The sequence below is a fragment of the Stegodyphus dumicola genome, chromosome 10, assembly GCF_044657685.1.
Source record: "Stegodyphus dumicola isolate Sdum_Otavi_A_Nest chromosome 10, ASM4465768v1".
NCBI classification, from domain to species: domain Eukaryota; kingdom Metazoa; phylum Arthropoda; class Arachnida; order Araneae; family Eresidae; genus Stegodyphus; species Stegodyphus dumicola.
The window spans coordinates 30,693,954-30,712,555 of NC_140777.1; the positions used below are offsets into that span (position 1 = coordinate 30,693,954).

The 18,602-nt window shown below is 33.2% G+C and overlaps 1 protein-coding gene across 1 annotated transcript in view; it reads left to right on the forward strand.

Annotated features, from left to right (window-relative positions):
- The window catches only part of LOC118204695 (beta-alanine transporter-like), a 314,607-nt gene that overhangs the window by 255,414 nt on the left and 40,591 nt on the right, over positions 1-18,602 (forward strand). Inside the window, exon 6 of the mRNA XM_085825101.1 lies at positions 1,180-1,310. Within this exon, the coding sequence (XP_085681227.1) occupies positions 1,180-1,310 (131 nt within the window). The remainder of the gene's footprint in view (positions 1-1,179; positions 1,311-18,602) is intronic.

Consider the following 18,602-nt stretch of genomic DNA (forward strand, 5'->3'; position numbering starts at 1 on the left):
TTAACGTTTTATATTCCCTTCGTTCAATTAAACGTCTAGACACATATAATTGCAGTAATATAGGATAATAATGCATAATCGTGCTCCATTTTTATTAATGCATTAAGGGTACATCTTGTCGCTAAAGTCTTAACATTTTCAAGGAGATTTTGAAATACATCTAGAAACTGTTGCGGCCTAGAAACTGTTATAGTTTCACCTAAATATTTAAAATAGTTCCTGGAAGTTTGAAGATGTAATTTCTTTGCAGATCATAATTATTATATGAAGAATTAATTTTTAGACAGGAATTCATGCAACTCAATATATTCGTACAATAGAATTATGGCAAGAATTCATGAACACTTTGAATGCAATGAAGTTGCAACAGTCTGCTAAGACTATTGAAGTAATTAAAACTTCATTCACACGGTTGTTTTAGTCATGACAGGTTTTAGCCGAGCTTTGCTGCTTAGCAACCAGACTTTGCTGCGTCACAAAAACTAATTTAAGGATTTCTAATTAAAGTTCTAATTTTTCAACTTTATGCCAAGTTGGTATAATAACTCCTAATCACAGCGGAGCAAACTCTGACCATTGGTTTTCCTGATGGCTAATGGATAGTGCCCTCTCGGAGAATCCCCTCCCCCAATGGCAGGCACTTGCCTATAACTGCGCGGAAAATGTTTTCAATAAACAAGCTCTCTTCACTTTTCACTCCGCGAAAACTAAAGCAATAGTAGTTTTCCAGCCTATTCGGTCATATTCAAACCCTGCAAATATTCAGTAATCGCTTGCATTTGACACAATAAAGTATTTTATCGCTCTTGGGGCTACGCTGTTAAATTGCAGACTCAACTAAGATCAACTGAGAACGACAGATTAATTGCATATCCAAAACCTTCGAGATTCTAACAATCTAATGCTCTTAGAAAATTAATGTCTCAACCAAATGGAATTATAAGGTCGTGCAAGTTGCAGTAGTGAGGTTGCCCTGCTGTATCTGTATCTGAAGATGATAGATACCTTTAGTTTAGCTGAAGTAGACACGTGGTATTAATTCATAATTCATTTTTTACGAGAAATGCATGCTTAATGCAACCGAAGAAAACTTGGCAGTTTTAGATTATCTGAAAAATTTTTAATTTAAATCTTAATCTGGAAACGAATGAGCAAAATATTTCATTTTTTTTTTCATAGAGGCGGTTTCGAATTGAAGCATCTCTGCTCGAAGAAAGGAGGAAAAATGGAACTGAAACTCGATACACACTCTGGGACCTATTTGGAGGACCCAATACCAGCAAGAAAACCACTGCCATCATCTTCATCTGGTAAGATATCAATATATTGTAGTGTAGCTTTTACGATTCCCCACTGTGTAATTCTAAGCTGCAGTTCAATGTTAGGAATATTAAGAACTAGTAAGCGAATAATCGCTTGAGTTCGTGAGACAGTAAATAAACTTGTAAAGGGTTAAAAGACCCTTTATTATTCAAATAAGATTTAATAGAACTCCGTCTTGCATTTGTACAATAAAGCCAACACTCGGGCTTGAACTTAAGAACTAAGAATTAAACTAAACCAATCTTAACTAAAGAGATATAGTCGAAGCTATTAAGATTCTAACTGAGTTGGCCCCTTAACGCTAATTGACTTCGCAGCTATCAAGGGCCTAAAATACGGCGAGCATAATAATAGCTTAAGAGAGAGTAGCCTAAAAAGGCTGATGCGTGCTAGCCAGAATATCTGGTATCTCTTCCACTAAGACAGTAGAACTTCGCGGTTAAATACCGCTCCTCCTCAATTTACATTCAGACGTGATTCTAAAATTAGTAAGTGGTAAGTTGAATTTAGGAAGCGATAGGCAAGGAAGTTTAACTCAAAATTTGACTAACATAATCCTATAATTAACATAATCCTTACAAGCTCACTATTAACTGACATTAACTCATTTTATAAACCTCTGTTACTACTTACGTTGCTATCAGAAGCAAACGCAAGTTATTTAAACATCGATTGTTCTGCAATATTTCTTAAAATTATGATGATCCGTTTTGATTATCTTCTTCGGAATTCCTTCATAAAATTTATCCTGTTATAAAAGTATCCGCCCTTTTAACAGTCTTAACACTATACAAGTAAAACTTCCATTTGTTTTCTTAATCAGGGTCTCAAACTATAACCGTAATTATAACCGTCCTGCCTCAGCCTAAAATTGAACGCAACTTCATGAAGTTTGATTTCTCCAAGATAGAAACTTGTCTGCTTAAGATTGTCAACACTGGCGATGGTGGGCTAACATTATAAAATTAAACAGTGGTTCACTTGACGAAGGTTTCAATACTTCATAAGGAAATCTCATGATAAAACAATTCCATTTTCTCTCAGTAGACGGATTTCAACCCGAAGATCTTCTCCGCTGGGTGAAGAGGGTTTCTCAGCTGTCTTCAAAATTGATTTTTACTGACTAAACTAACTAATACTTTACTGACTAAATTAACACTATACTATGAGGATCAATGTTTTGGCTTTAGGATGAAAGATTTCAACTGTAAATGTATCTTTCAAAATGATAGAAGACTAACAAATTTCTAAACAAATTATTTGTTTTGCCACTAGCAGAAGTTTACCATTCGCTTCAAGCATAAATGCGGCACAAGGTAAAGACTACTTCGGGTCAACATCACCTTTGCGACACAAGATCGATATAGCAGCTCAAATACCGATTTCGATTCTATACCAATTTCGATCCTGTGCAGGTGATTTATAATTAATATTTTTATTATACTCTTACATGCTTCATTATGCGCTTTTACTAGCTATAAACGTTTTCTATTCTTTGTCAGTAATGACTTATCTAGTGTCGACTATTGCAGCATAGATTCTAAGCGGTATCATTGCCATCCCGATATCGATCTCATGCAGTCAGTGTAAGTGTTGTTACAAGTGAGCAAGTCGCAAAGGTGATGTTGACCCGAAGTAGTCTTTACCTTGTGCCGCATTTATGCTTGAAGCGGATGGTAAACTGCTAGTGGCAAAAACAAATAATTTGTTTAGAAACGGACAGTCTTCTATCGTTTTGAAAGATACATTTCCAGTTGAAATACATTAATTTTCTTATACAATATAAAAGCATTATCTTACTTTCCTTTTTATAGTAGCAATGTCACCTACTACATTTCCTACTACATACAACCTACTACAAAGCTGTTAGAATGAGTAAGACCTGGAAACCCTCCGCAGTTTAATAAACAAAATTTTTCGTTGTGCGATAAAGTTCTGTAGTAAGAAGAAACCTTTGGTGGTGTCTTATAACTAGATAGTGGACGAAAAAGGGTGACGCCATTGAGGCAGTTAATGCAGAAACATCATGATTCAGATAAAAGATTGCAGTTTATCATTAAATTCCATATAGGCAGCTTTCAAGAGAACAATAAGCAAAGGAAAGTGCAAATTTTGGCGCACGCACTGTACCACATCTAACAAAAAATTTAGAACGTCTTCGAGGTAGCCTATGACAAGGTGTTACGTCCATCCAGTATCAGAGCGGAAATTTGCCCTTAAGCTCGTTCAGATCGATAAAAATGGCACATATGTTCAAGAATAATTTTCCAGGAAGACCAACAAAATACCGACAGTTCTGATCCGGCAATATTTAGGAGAAGAGTAGATTCAATTACTGATATTAATATACCAGACAATGAACGAGTGATTACAAATACAAATTCGTGCATTCCATACCTCGCACTCTGTACTTTTCAATGCGTGTCGTCTTCCTGATGTCGTCTTCGGAGCTTTTTTGCAGCCATAAAAACCTGCAGAAATTATATTTTTATTAAAAATGTGGTAAACCTCCTACGTAAAGAAAGTTGGGCTTCTCCATCTGTGTTTTTCCTGTTATAGAAAAAGTCAGTGAAAGATCGATTTTGAAAGCACTCAGCCCTTTTTTAGACACCACACATCTTTTGAATGAGCAGCAATTAGTGATAAAATTAGCTTCTTTTGTTAGCAGTCTCTTATGAATTCAAATGCACTATAAATAATGAGGAAGGGACACTTTTATATACGCGATGTTTATACAACATTTCATGAATTCTTAAAAGCAGATTATGTCCGTTAACTATGGTGATAAAACATCATTCGTTCTTAAAGAAGTCACTGAAAATATTCTTAAAATTATACATTATATAGGTTATAAATTAAATACATTTAAAAGCATGAAGTATTTTTGGAGTTAGAAAACTTAAGACATTACCGCGACCTTGTCAGGACTATATCCACGAATAATCTGCTTCCTAGCAGAACAATTCTTCCTAGCAGAATCATCTGCTTCCTAGCTTCCTAATTATATTGCGAGAGCACATATGGAAAAATAATATAGTACCTTATATTTTTCATTATTTATACAACGACAGGTGAGAGCCGCAACATCCAGTTGATCTACTCTAACGGCAAAGAAGCCGTCGTTCTATCCCATTTTATTTAGAACACATGAGGGAAAATGAAATAGGTTCCGTTTAGATACATTAGAATTGTTAAACGACTCATACAAAGGTAAATTATAAGCTGTGATATAAATATTTTATTATTTGCAATAATAATGCAAATGCACTTGAAAATTATCATTCGGGCATTCCGTAAATTAAATATACTTTAAATCGTATAACTTAGATACTGAATATGAAATTTAAAAAATTTAAGAAACCTATGAAAACTATGAATTTAAGAAATTAAAGAAACACTTTAAAAATTATCAGATTTAAGAAAATTTTAAAAAAAATTATAATTCATGAAATTTACTATGAAAAACCGGGAAAAACGTTTATTGAAATCATTCACCTTCGGAAGCTTTTTTGGTGAGGAATGGCTTTGGGAACGAGAAACGTTTTCTAAATTACGGACACCTTTTCTTACTAATATCGAACGATAATCGTTATATAAAAAAACAACATCTCTGCCAGCAAATCCTTACTTAAATCATTTTTAACACATTTTACTGAATAATTATCTAAAATCATTACTTATTACATTTTAATGAATAATGTGAAATATCTTAATTATCTAAAATTATTATTAATCTTAATTACCTAAAAATCATTACTTTTAATTTCACATGAATAATGTGAAATAATTTGGCAATTTGCGGAAATGAAGACTTTTCTTAAAAAAATTATAGCGTATATATTATATATTACCTCTTTTAATTAATACCTTTATTTTTAACCTATTTTAATATGTGCATCACCGATGGTTTATAGCGGCCTCATTTTTCGGAGCCGTCTGCATCGAATGTGATTCTCAGGTTTTGTGTTGTTTGAAGCCGTGTGAGTCAGCGATGCTTCACAAAGACATAGATTCATACGGTTAAAATCATTTCTATGACCTCGGAAATTTTCTTCATACTCTTGGTTTTCGGCTTTGGGAAGCTTTCCTTTATAAATTGTTATATGATTTTAATGTATATTTTGCTGCAGTAACTTTTAAGTAATTATTATGTATGTGAAATTAAAACTATGTATTGAATTAATTTTAAGTAACTGGGGCAACAAAACATTAGAATTAAAAACTGACTCGATAGAGTGTTTTACCTGATTTTGCTGTGGCACTCAACGCGTTGTGCTAAATAAAAACACGCTTTGCAAAACGTCCAAAAGGAATTTTAAACAACACGTTATTTCTTATGTTGAGTCTTTCTTGAAATTTCACTGTTTCAGAAAATTTACCAGATTATATAAAAATTTGTGTTTTTAATAGAAGCAAGAGAGTTGACAATATATAACCTGCAGTGGTGAAACTCTTTTGTTACTGCCTGATTTTAAAGCTGGTGCTACGAGCTGGTAGGTTTCTTTGGTTAAAACAGTTACTACTCGTGGAATAGCGAGACCAGGTGTTTAGGTTTAAATTTAAAGTTTGCCTTTGTAAATAACTTTTATCACTCCTGACTATCCAGGAGGCAATAAGCGGCAGTTAAGAACGCTTTAATCCCTCTAACTTCTATCTAGCTGAAAAAAGTGTGGAAATAAATGTTTCTACTTTGATTTCATTACGCTATTGTTGTTATTCTTACCATCTAGGTTTAAAGGTAAAAGCGGAATAATAATTTGCCCAACAGTCTGACAACGTTTAATTAGTATTTAGATGAAGTCAAACTGAGTATAATTTAGCGTACTTAAAGAATCAGCATTAATTTGGAATCATGCATTATCTTCAATATTTACGCATCTTCAGCAGCTTTGGGAGACAATCTAGTAAAGATTAGTATCAATTCTGTTAGCTAAGTTACACTTTCATATAAACAAATATCTGCATCTTAAACACAGTCTCTTTAAATGTAAATTAACATAAATAACCTTTAAGTGGTAAACACGTTTCCATTCTTCAAGCTCTTAACGGTTCTTTTAATACTTAGAGCAGCATTCGCGAACCTCCAAAATACAGACACAATGCACTTTTCTTAATGGATTGAAGTCCTTGTGTCTTCTTCTTCTTCTGGGTCTCGGCCAAATCAAGGATGTCTTTCTCGTTCATTATGGACAAACCTTGAAACGTCTTCCAACACCGCAATTCCGGAATAAATTCCGCGATGTAGGTCAGGTCAGATAATAAATAATTATATTGTGAACGAGCCGTTAAAGTGACAATAGGGATTATGATATAAATGGTGCAAAGAGGCTAGGGTGTCCCCGTTGAAAACGAGGAGTTATGTGCAGAAATGCGCAATATATCGCGCTGTGAACATGCATAGTAATTACACTAATGCAAATAATCTTTGCAAAATCTAAACCTTCACAAAATCTAGTCGTCAAAACGCGATTGTGTAGGTTAATGAAATGCCTTTTATATCAATTGGATGTACCGTAAGGATGAAAACGAAGGTTCATACTATTAAGAAGCGGATTTATTATTTCTAATTCATTCAGTTTAATAAGCTATTCCAATTATAGTATCAGATATAAAGATCTCAGAAGCGTGGCACAGTAGCATTCTAATGATTAGCTATTTGCCAACCCAAGTAGAAGATGATTTTCAGGTCCTTTTCTTCACGTAGTGGCAACACGTGCTGATAATAAATGCATAGTAACCCAACATTACGCCAGAAAGTTGGAAACGCTTCGTGAAGATGTTTCTAATGTCAATAAGATAAAATTATAGATTGTAAATACATAAGTTTATTGGTTTTAAATCACTCAATTTATTAAGCAATTCCAGATTAATTAAACTTCACAGGTAAATTGAAGAGTTCTGTGAAACAGAAGTAGTCCTCGATATGGTTTTCGTTTTCGAAAAATTAACTATCATTTCCTTAAAAATCTTACCATTTGTGAAATAGCAGCACTTACCAAGTGATAAAAATCTTAAATAAATGACAAGAGTAATAAATTGTTGCTGCTCAAAAACTTTTCAGTCTTTAATAAAGAACTTTATAACAATTTTCTTAGAGAATTTCTTATACAGGGTGATTAAGCTAAGCATAAACAGACATGTGGGAAGTTAGAGTACAAAAAGATAAATTAGAATGATACAGAGATGTCGGATCGGAAACATCATATTCAGCCTTAAAGAGCTGGCATTTACATACGTGTATTTCTAATATTTATATCCAGCCAACTTATATACATAGATAAGGTACATTAAAACAGAAGCGAATTAATACTTCACCTGAACAGAAATTGGCGGTATTTAGGATTCATAATCCTGGTAATTTGAAGTTCTTTTCCGAAATATTAATTTTTAATTCTACAGTAGAAGTTTTATAATCATTTTTCTTAATTAATTTTAAATTTGTAGTTTATCTAAAATCATTACTTAACACATTTTAGGCTTTACTTCGATACAGGAGTATGTACATTTTTAATTTCAAAACTTTAGTTGTTCTTGCGTTGTAAGATCTAATTTTCTTAGCTTTTCGCACAGGCATGAAGATGAACGTGAGAAGCAAAGGGTGTAAAAAGCACTTTTTATTAATCACAACTCTTGAACAAAAAGGCACGGCAGTTAACAGCACGGACTACTTGCAGTGAGAACTTAATTTAACAAATAATGTCAAGAAGTATGATTTAGTACTAGTTTACTACAAATAAGGACTGCAAATTAGTACCACAAAATTTAATTTAACCTTTTTGTCGTCCGTAACGCGTCTAGCGCGTTCAAGTGAAACGTCCGCAGGGCGGCCGTAACGCGCCTCAAGCGTTCTTCTACATTATACCTCCTAGAGGTTAGGACAGTGAGAGATGGCTTCGACATCTACTCAGCAGAAAAAGAGAAAAAATGAGGTCGTGAATTGGAAAGACAAGAAGAATATACGTTTGATGAGTACAGTCCATAATAACTCGATGATCGATGTTGGAACATGGAAAAGAACTGTAAAAAAAAACAATAATTGTAAAAGATTACAACAACAAAATGGGAGGAGTGGACCGCCTGGATCAGATGTTATCAAATTATCCTGCTGTTAGAAATAAGCAGAGATATTATTATTTTTCCACTATGCTTTATTTCCTTGTAATTTTACTTAATATTCATTGACATTCATCCCATACATCCCATACATCGAAAGTTATGTATGGGAAGTTATGACGTACAGAGAAAACAACGTTACACGCTACGAAAAACAGACGGCCGCTGGGGGGAAATTTTCGCGGACAGGAGAAGATGGTGAAAAGGTTAATCTAACAGGCTTTAACTCAGAAACCTACCCCGGCGATATACTAACTAGACAATCAGAATGCGTAGCTGCTACTAAGATCAACAGCTGGAGGACAAAATAGCAAATGTGCTCTTCACTAGCGAAATCACGTTCTGTCTAACCTTTTCGTTTCTACAGTTTAAATACTCACGTATATCTATTTAATTCACATTCTGGCGATGAAATCAAAGAAGAAAGTAAGAGAATTCAGAAAAGGCACTAAAATTAAAATAAGTGGTTAATGAACTAAGGGGAAAGGTAAAGTGTTAAAGATTTTAGGAACTAACTCCTATTATTTGTTAGTTTTATTTTTATTTTATATCTTCAGATAAAATTTCTATTTATATCATTTATTATTGCATATGAGGGATTACTGCTGTTTAACATGTTCTTATACTGTGTTCACCCAAACTGAAAATCTTTATTACATTTTTTTAAGCTTTTATGCTTGTTTATAAATTTTGCTATTATTTTTTTACCCAGTATATATATTTTCAAATTTTGCATAAAATTTTGTTGTTTTTTTCAATTCTGAATTAAAAAATTTGCACACGGTTTTGTTTTTTCTAGTGTTTTATTATGAGTTTTGCAAATTTTGTTTATGGAGTCAATCTGCTCAAATTTGTTTTTAAATGTTTCTATTATTTTGCAATTTTTTTAGATTCGTCTATGATGATTTTTATGGTACAATTTTTCCACTGCTTACTTTAGACTGTAGGGGTTGTACTGAGAGATATATAGAATACTTTGATTGTTTTCCTAAGGTTATTGTTTTTCAAAGATTATTTTTAACTTTTAAAATTTAATTTTTGTCATTGTCCATTCATAAAGAAGCACATTGTTTTTATTTGCTTCTTTTGTTGTTACAACCCCCTGACTACACGGCGAAAGATGTAAATAAAAACGCTATATTCAAAATTTTTTCTGTATGCTTCCTAAATTCATTTTAAATTCTTTTTTGAAAAGCATGCACTTTCAGGTATAGCGGAGGAATGCCTTTGTGGGGCACTTGCTTAGAGAAAAGCCGTTTCACGTTTAAATTACGCATAAGAAAAGCCATGAAATCGTCTGTGCAGCTAAAGCATTCGCCGGTACCAAAGCCCAGATGGAACTACCTTTGAACAGCTGTATCACTACTCAATTATTAATGAGCTTCTATTGCAAAATTATGCTATTACAGTAGTTACACACTAAGACTATGGATGGTGAGTTGTTTAATCAATTTACCTTAAGCGCCCATTGTGGAAGTTTGGTGATCACAAAGCATACATCATGTATATTACCCAGAATACTGCGGTCATTATGCATATTATTGTTCCGGTGTTCTACGTAATAACTTCATTCATAGCTTTTCTCATAACATACATATTCATTCATGAATCGAAAATGAGGCTGTCATCCATACAAATTTTAATGCCCAGTAATGCGCAGAATTATATATATTAAGTGATTAATATGATCATATGTTTCACTTGCGCGCGTAATCTCTTTCTAACAGAAGGGGAACAAACTATTGACGTCAGCAATAGATATTATTTCGCTGTAATAATATATATTGAAAGTGAAAATGTAATGATATTTCCTTTTTCTGAAAATTGTAATTTTTTATACTAGTAAACATCTTTTAAAGACTATCCCCAAATTTTAGACTGTTATAATTATTAAGTTACTATGCTTTTATCATTTACCCAGCCTACTGTGTGCTGCTATGTCTGGAAACATAGCACGGTGATAAAAAAATTACCTGGAAGGATTCGTTTAATATACACATTAAGCTTTGCAAATGAACTCTTATAAATTTATAAGACTTCATTTGCAAAGCTTTTTCTGAAGATATTAGGACTTTCATCGCACCTGGAAATCTGTTTGGAGATAAAATCAGAAATTTTATCTCCAAACAGATTCTTCACATAAATTCTTCATATAAATCTCCACATTATCCCCACATAAATTCGCCTTTTGATGATTAAAGAATTTTTACTTTGATGATTTCCCAAGATGATGAAAGTACATCCATTAAACTTTTGAAATAGCAATTACAAGAGTCAACAAAATGTTAATGTTACTTATTTATTCCGATTATTATGGTGCTATGCATCATTAATGTCAAAAACTAGCCAAAGTGACAAGAAAACTTTTAATTGATTGATTTGTGGCATTTGCATAAAACAATTAACAGAAAACTGTCTGAGCTATGGCAATATATCACAATAATATATCTTCTCACAGTACTTGTCTTGTTTGTGAATTTTTGGCCTAACATTCAACAGCTCAGTTGATACCGCTTTTTATATACTTTTCGTGTTAAACACATTAGATGAACCTTTAATCTTAAATTCAGTTTCCAGAGTTGGTGACTACATTTTCTATAAAACGATTAAAAATCAAAAAAAAAAAATAAATAAATAAATAAATTCTTTGATAATTTAAATCCTTCTTTTCTTTTTTAACTCTACACCTAACTGGACATAATTTAAAATATATTTCATTTATAACACATGCCGCTGATAAATTTTATAAACATTTATTACATTGCAGTAAATTTCATCATTATTATTGCTACTGTCGTATATTATGTTCTTCGGTAGATAGACATTTTTAGTATTTTATACTATTAGCGTTTTGCTATTTTATATGCACTAATTTGCACTTTTAAATGAACATTTATGTAGAAATGGATCTTAAAAAATGTTCTAATTGAAGTATTAATATTATTGTTTTAATAAGTTACTTAAATTGTAAGGATTATGTCAGTTTTATAAACAGTTAAATTTTAAGTTCCTTTCCTGTCGAGTGTTAACTTCAACTTACTACTTCCGGTCAGAACGTAGTTTTAGAATCACGTCTGAATACATAATGAGGAAGAGCGACCAAAGTTCTTCGGTCTTAGAGAGAGAGTTACCAGGTATCGTGTTTGCACGCGTCCGCCTTTTTAGGCTACTCTCTCGTAAGCTATTATTACTCTCGGCCGTACTTTAGGCCCTTGATAGCTTCGCAGTCTATTAGCGTTAAGGGGCCAACTCCGTTAGAATCTTGATAGCTTCGGCTATATCTCATTAGTCTATATTAGTTTTACTTTACTTCTTAGCCTCTTAAGTTCAAGCCGAAGTGTTGGCTTTTATTGTACACTCCAAGACGGAGTACTGTTAAATCTTATTTGAATAATAAAGAATATTTACCCTTCCATCTTGTTGTTTTTTGTCACACGAGCTCAAGCGATTATTCGCTTATCAGTTCTTAAGATTCTTCCCTTTCAACTGTAACTTAGCATTTACATTGTGAGGAATCCTACAAAGTGTATAATTTGAAAATAAAAGTACTCAGTTACTTTCAATTTTGTTTATTACCTACTCCATACCTGTTGAATAAATAAACATTACTTTATTTTTCCAAGAGAAATCGATTCATGATTGCTAATCGATATCAGGTTATATATCACACAGACAATGGAGCGTCTTCTAATCGATAATGTCTTCGTAAAAAAGTCATTTTCAATCTTATAAGAAAACTCAAAAGACTTTTAAACCTTTTATTTCCTCCTCATAAAATTAAATGTATACGCAGCTGTCTAAGAATACAATATAAAAGAATATATTTGGAAATTTTTCTGAGGCATTCTGCAATAAAATATCGCACTGAGCTGCGTATTACACCATTCCAGAAACTTCTTTCATGCTCTCTCTGCAGATACCTTATTTGGTGCGTTTATATAAACTTGCAAATTTACCTCTTAGAAATTCGATCCTTTTCAATAGATATTTTGCTGTCGTATAATACGCTTAAATCGCTCTGAATCCTTATATTCTCTCTTTCAAACGCCTTTGTTGTTACTTTCCCTTCAAATCCTCTCGTATAAACAGGGCAAAAGGGAAAGGTTGAACTTAGAGCTTAGAGTTAGAGCGTGGGCACCTTATATGTGACAATAAAAGACTGCTCACCTCTATCCCAATTCTGATGAAGAATCTTCACGGATGAAAGATCCAAATGTCTCCTGCCCCTCTTCTCCTACGACCAATTTCTAGAATGGTTTATATGTCTCAATGACACATACAAAGCATCTATATCGGAATTCTTTTAACTCAGACTAAAACAGCAGGCTTCCTCATAAACATGTTAACAAGGTAGTTCATATGTCTTAGTATGGATATTCAGATTTAAAAAAAAAAAAAAAAAAAAAAAAAAAAAAAAAAAAAAAAAAAGATTTACGATATGCAATAATGCATTGCTTAAAAACAACAGAATACTTCCAAACTATGCAACAGCAATATAGATTTGCATTGTTTATATTAGTGAAGTAAGAAGTGTTCATACTGAACAATTCTTAACTGTACAGAGGCTGTTCACACATTTTTTAGACGATGTATATTGTATTCACAAAACTAAATTACATAAAATTCTTGTGCTTTAAATGTTCTATTTTACATCCCTTATTCTGAAGTATCTTTCGACACCGCAATTTCCAGTATAATAATGCCTTTTGAAGTGGCAGAAGAGATATTCTATCCATCCCATTCCTCCCGAACAGCTTTCCAGAGTCCTGTTAGGGTTTTGGGACAACGTTTGGATAATGAAATTTTTAAAAGTCCGAAATCACAAAAATCCATAGGTGACACTGTAGAGTCTTTAGGTTAATTGGAAGCAAAAAGATGAAAAATATGCAACCGCCTTCGCCGGGAATCGAACCACGGACCTCTGGAATACCGGCGCAGCGTGCTACCGTTACACCACGAAGGCACGCTAGGGAAGTGGGAGAAATACCTTATAAACTTCCCTTTTTAAAGGGCGACTAGGGTTTTAGGGGACCTAGTCGCCAAATCCTGGTTGCGGAGAATCATCATTCACAACCCTTTTAGTTCGGGCGCCACTTATAGAGTCATTAGGTTGATTGAAAGCAGAAAAGATGAAAAATATGCAACCGCTTTCGCCGGGAATCGAACCAAGGACCTCTGGAATACTGACCCAGCATGTTACCATTACACCACGAAGGCACGCTAGGGAAGTGGGAGTGATACCTTATAACACATCGGGAGATTTAGTACGGATATCAGTGAAGGGTATGGCCTTGATACCAGTTTCTTTTTCCATTTCTTTTAGGACATTTATAGTGGATTTTGATGTGTGACTGCTACCTTTGTCTTGATGGAGGCTCTCAGATTAATGGCACTGTGGGTAAAGCGATGGTATTTCATTCAGAACAATTGGCGATAAAATATGTCCCTGATTGTATTTGGAGTTAATCTTGACATTTTTTTGCACTCTCTTTATTTTTAACTTGCCATTATAAGAAAAACCAGCAACAATCATGAATCCCTTAGAAAAACTTTCTTTCGATTCTTTGAACCATGTACTTAAATTTGTTTCTCCCCCTTTATGATAATAAATGGCTGTTTTTTTTTGTTCCATCATTTAAATACACCCATGCTTCATCTAATGTGACAATTGTTTTCCATTTTTCTTTGGATAAGTGTTTCTCCTATAGAATTCTGCAGCGTGTCCTGCGTTGAGCGATATGCTTTGGAAGAAGGCGATGCGCATTGCGTTTTTTCGCTTTCTTAAGATTTAAATCAACGTTTATCATTTTGTTTATAGTAGACACCGAACATTTTAATGATTTTGCAACTGTCCTTTGACTAGGGGGATTTTTTTTAACATTAAACAACGTACCTTTGCAGTAGTCGAAGATGTCTGTTTTTTCCTTGGATACTTGTTTGGAATTTTTTTCCCACTTGAGGCTCCAATTTGATGTTTTTTCCTTTCTTGTTGATGATATTACCTGTCGACGCTTTAGATATCACAGAACCATGACTCTTACATCGTTTTTGGATATTGGAATGCATATTTCTCTTCGGAAAGAGCGTAAATGTAGCCTTCGAACCACTGCTTTGTTAAATTCGAAATTTTGAATAAAAACAAAACTTTCAAGCCAAAGACGATAATTTTGACTTTTAAAAACACAGTACAATGGCAATTACTTCTTTTGCAGAAAACGATTTTTTATTACCGCTTACCAAAATCGTCTAAAAAATGTGCGAACAGCCTCTGTATTTCCATGTGTATTTTGCTTCTTCAACGAAATGGAAGTGAGCCCTTTTCTAAGATATCAGGTACTCGGGATGAAATCTTGATTCTCAATGAGAAAATTAATCATAAGTACTCTTGATCCAGTGTTGTAACATTTTTTTTTCTTGATCTGTATTACCTATCAACTTTTTTAAGCTCATAACCACAATTACAGTTTGTTTAAACATTTAATGGCGTCTCAACGAATAAATGTCTACGATCTTGAATTCCAACTCGAACGTTAGCCATGTTACAGCAAGTAAACTTGCAATCCTTGAACGTGGCAATCCTTGCACGCTGCAATCCTATTCCTTGTTAGATTTCCTATTGAGGGTCCCAGTCAACCGTAAATAAATCTTTACAGCTCCCTAATAATGTTATTTCCAACATTAATCCGCTGATATTACATAGGTCCCTTGCTCTTCACTTATTTTGTGACAGTCTTCAGTAAAATATGTTTTTATTCTTCTAACCGTGCATGTTTCAAATTTTTGATCAATCCACCATTCCTGTATTCATTCATTGCCTTTTTCACCTTCCACTAGTGCTCTCAGTCTTTACTTTTTCTCGGGTCAACTGTTCTAGGTTGCCGATTTTATCTTTCTACACGCCAAGTTTTAATGCCAAGGCTCAGAATGGCGAACAATAATGCCCCCCAATAATATCCGTGGAATCATACAAATTTTCACTAGAATACCAGTCATTATAATCCTTTAACAGTAAGATGGCCCTATCTTAAAACCTGAAAATGTTTTAGGCTTTTTGAGACTGTTTCGGCGTCATTGACAATAAACTGCTTTTACAGGTTGAAACATTTAATGAAACGAAAATATTGTTTCCAACTTAACAAAACTGAATTAAGGAATTAGCAAAAAATGACCAACATTAACGAACAGAAAAAAATCCGTTTTTCAGTACTATAACATAACTGTTCCATGTCTCTTTAGTCGTTCGAAGCACAGTATTAATATTTGATTGAAATATTTCTGCCTCATTCTTTGTATTCTCTCGATACTCCCGAGTGTGATTGTTACCTACTTAATTTATTAAGCACTATATGTTATAAAATATTTGGTTAAATAAATGACATGAAAATGGAATTGTAACCATATTTTTCTTGTAAAACAGAAACATTTTGGAAAGATGGCATTATAATGCTTCAAGATAGATGCAGAGTGGTAACACAGAAGAACATACCTTATACTGGAACTTCAACATTCCTCGAAGGAATTATAAAACTAACACTCTCAGCGGAATTCGTAGCTTTTCCATCATTCTTCGTTACTGTTATGTACTCTTCGGTTCTAGCTATTGCTCGGCTCATTTGCTAAATGGTTTTTCTACTTAGGCTAAAGGATTAACTTTTATCTATAATTCTTTAATGATTTAAATTAGTTAATTTTTCGATAGTAAGTATACTTTTCTTTACTTTCAGACTGAGCAAAATATTATTGTGATAAATTAAGGTTTAAAATTTTAACAATGTGCGATATTCTTTACCTCGGTTAGAAAACAGCGCTTTGATCTGCTTGCGTATATGAAAACTTCTCATTTTCACTTCTCATTCATTTTCTCATTAAAAAAAAAAAGAAAATGACTGGCCCCCAAAACAATTCCCATTTATTTTATGAGTATAATATTAAGGGTGATCTACAAAAACGATATGTCTCTTTAGTCCCATGTCTCTTTAGTCGTTCGAAGCACAGTATTAATATTTGATTGGGATATTTCTGCCTCATTCTTTGTATTCTCTCGATACTCCCGAGTGTGATTGTTACTCATTCTTTGTATTCTCGAAAACTTCTCATTTTTTTTTCATTTCATGAAAACTTCTCATTTTCTCATTAAAAAAAAAAAAAAGAAAATGACTGGCCCCCAAAACAATTCCCATTTATTTTATGAGTATAATATTAAGGGTGACCTACAAAAACGATAACTAAATAACATAAGCACCGTAGTTTAAAATAAACGTTGGAATGTAAAACAAATTTAAGTGTCTAATAGCACTTAATTAAACCTGTTGCCCCGAGTGATCATCTTCTCCATTTTTAAGACATTTTACTAAAGTTAGACAAGAAGCAAAATATAAGTTAAATGTTTATTCAACTATTCTTTATAGTTTACTGCAACAAATTTGTTTCTTTTAAGAATGGCCACTGCTACGCCCGAAATTTGAAGAAGATAGTTATTTCGACCAGTAAAACATAATCTAAGTTTCGCCTCATTTATTTTGCTCCTGTTAACGAGGAATCTACGATCCAACAAATATAAAATTTACTCTCAGTTTATACACCTGCTGATTCAATGGAAGCTCGCTTTCTCAGACTATTATGCTATGCTGAGTAGTTGCGACAATATTTTTAATCCAATTCATTTTAAAATTTCGTGCATTTCTCAAACTACCTAATTTACATTCTGATAAAGGCTGATGAAAGAAACAGAAGGTACAGAAAACAATTTGCGGAAAAATCACTGTTATCTAATATTAATATAATACAGCCAAAATACCGCAAAATTTCGTCTTCTATTTCCATTTGATTGATTTGTAGGATCAGAAATAAATGTAGCATGTCAAAGTAAAATGAAATTGATACTATTTTCAATAAAGAATAAAAAATCTTATTATTCATAAAGGAGCACCTACTACTGACCTAATGAGAAGCTCGAAAATGGCTGTGTATCACACTCGGATTTTCTATTTTAAATTTAAACAAAATGATTTTCTTACAATATATGTAATATACGGCGTTTAAAACATAAATTAATCAACGATAGTTGGAAAACCTAACGGAGAGGATAGATGATATGATTACATTCCTTGGTCTTGCAGATCTTTTAAACAGTACAATACTGCCGCTTAAGACTGTAATGGTACTATTAAGCGTTAAATTGCTTGATTTCTTATTTTTTTTATTCTTGTTTTGTCAAAAATGATATGTCCATAATAAGCCTTTTCTTTTCATAGAAGCTGTTTTCACTATGGGTTATCGAAAATAGTTGAATTAGCAGTTGCTTCAGAGAAGCAGAGTTTTGTACGTCGAATACTTCCAATTGCGATCAAGAACTTAAGAATAAGAAAAGTCTTTCGATGGTAGGAAATCTTAAAATATTCATGTTTCAAAACTTCCGTTTTCGCTTTTAAAGAAAATTGCAAAAGTCTGCAGTTCGTTGCCACGTATTACAAGAGCTCACATTCAGAATTAGAAAGGTTACACTTAAATAATTTCCAAATGCAATACAATCTTTTCTTCTAGGCAAAAATTAAATTGTTATTAGTTTCTAAAAGCACAGTGTTACAGATGCCTAAGGAAATGTTCTTCGTGTACACAGAGCCCACGCAACGAGATCGGCTTTCCTATGATAAATATCTTTATTTTCTTATTCGTCAGAATCAAATGTGAAACTAATCCCCAATTTAACTAACAATTAGAAAGCATCGTTTATTCAGAGATTCATTACCTCACGAATGAACGACATTTCAGTGTCATTATCATTCTTCTTTCTTATGTATTTCTGGATGGTGATCTGGTATTTTAATGTCAAACAAAGGGTAGCGTGCAAGTCGAAAAGTCGTTTCGTTTTTTTACAGTTCGATACTCCAAGATAGCTTATTCGTCTATTAGTCGTTTTATTTATGAAAATCATTGTGCACAATATTATTTCGGGTGTCTCACAGAATAGGGCTTTTAGTTACCTTAGCTATACTCCTGAGCTGCTTTGATATAAAAATAAAGAAAAAGTAATCATCATTTAGATGTAGAGTCATTAGTTATTTTTGAAACAGGAAGAAGCGGAAAATGAGCAGCGCCATCGCTGGGAATCGAACCACGGATCTCTAGGATAGGATACGCTTCAAGCGTGCAGACCACTACACCAC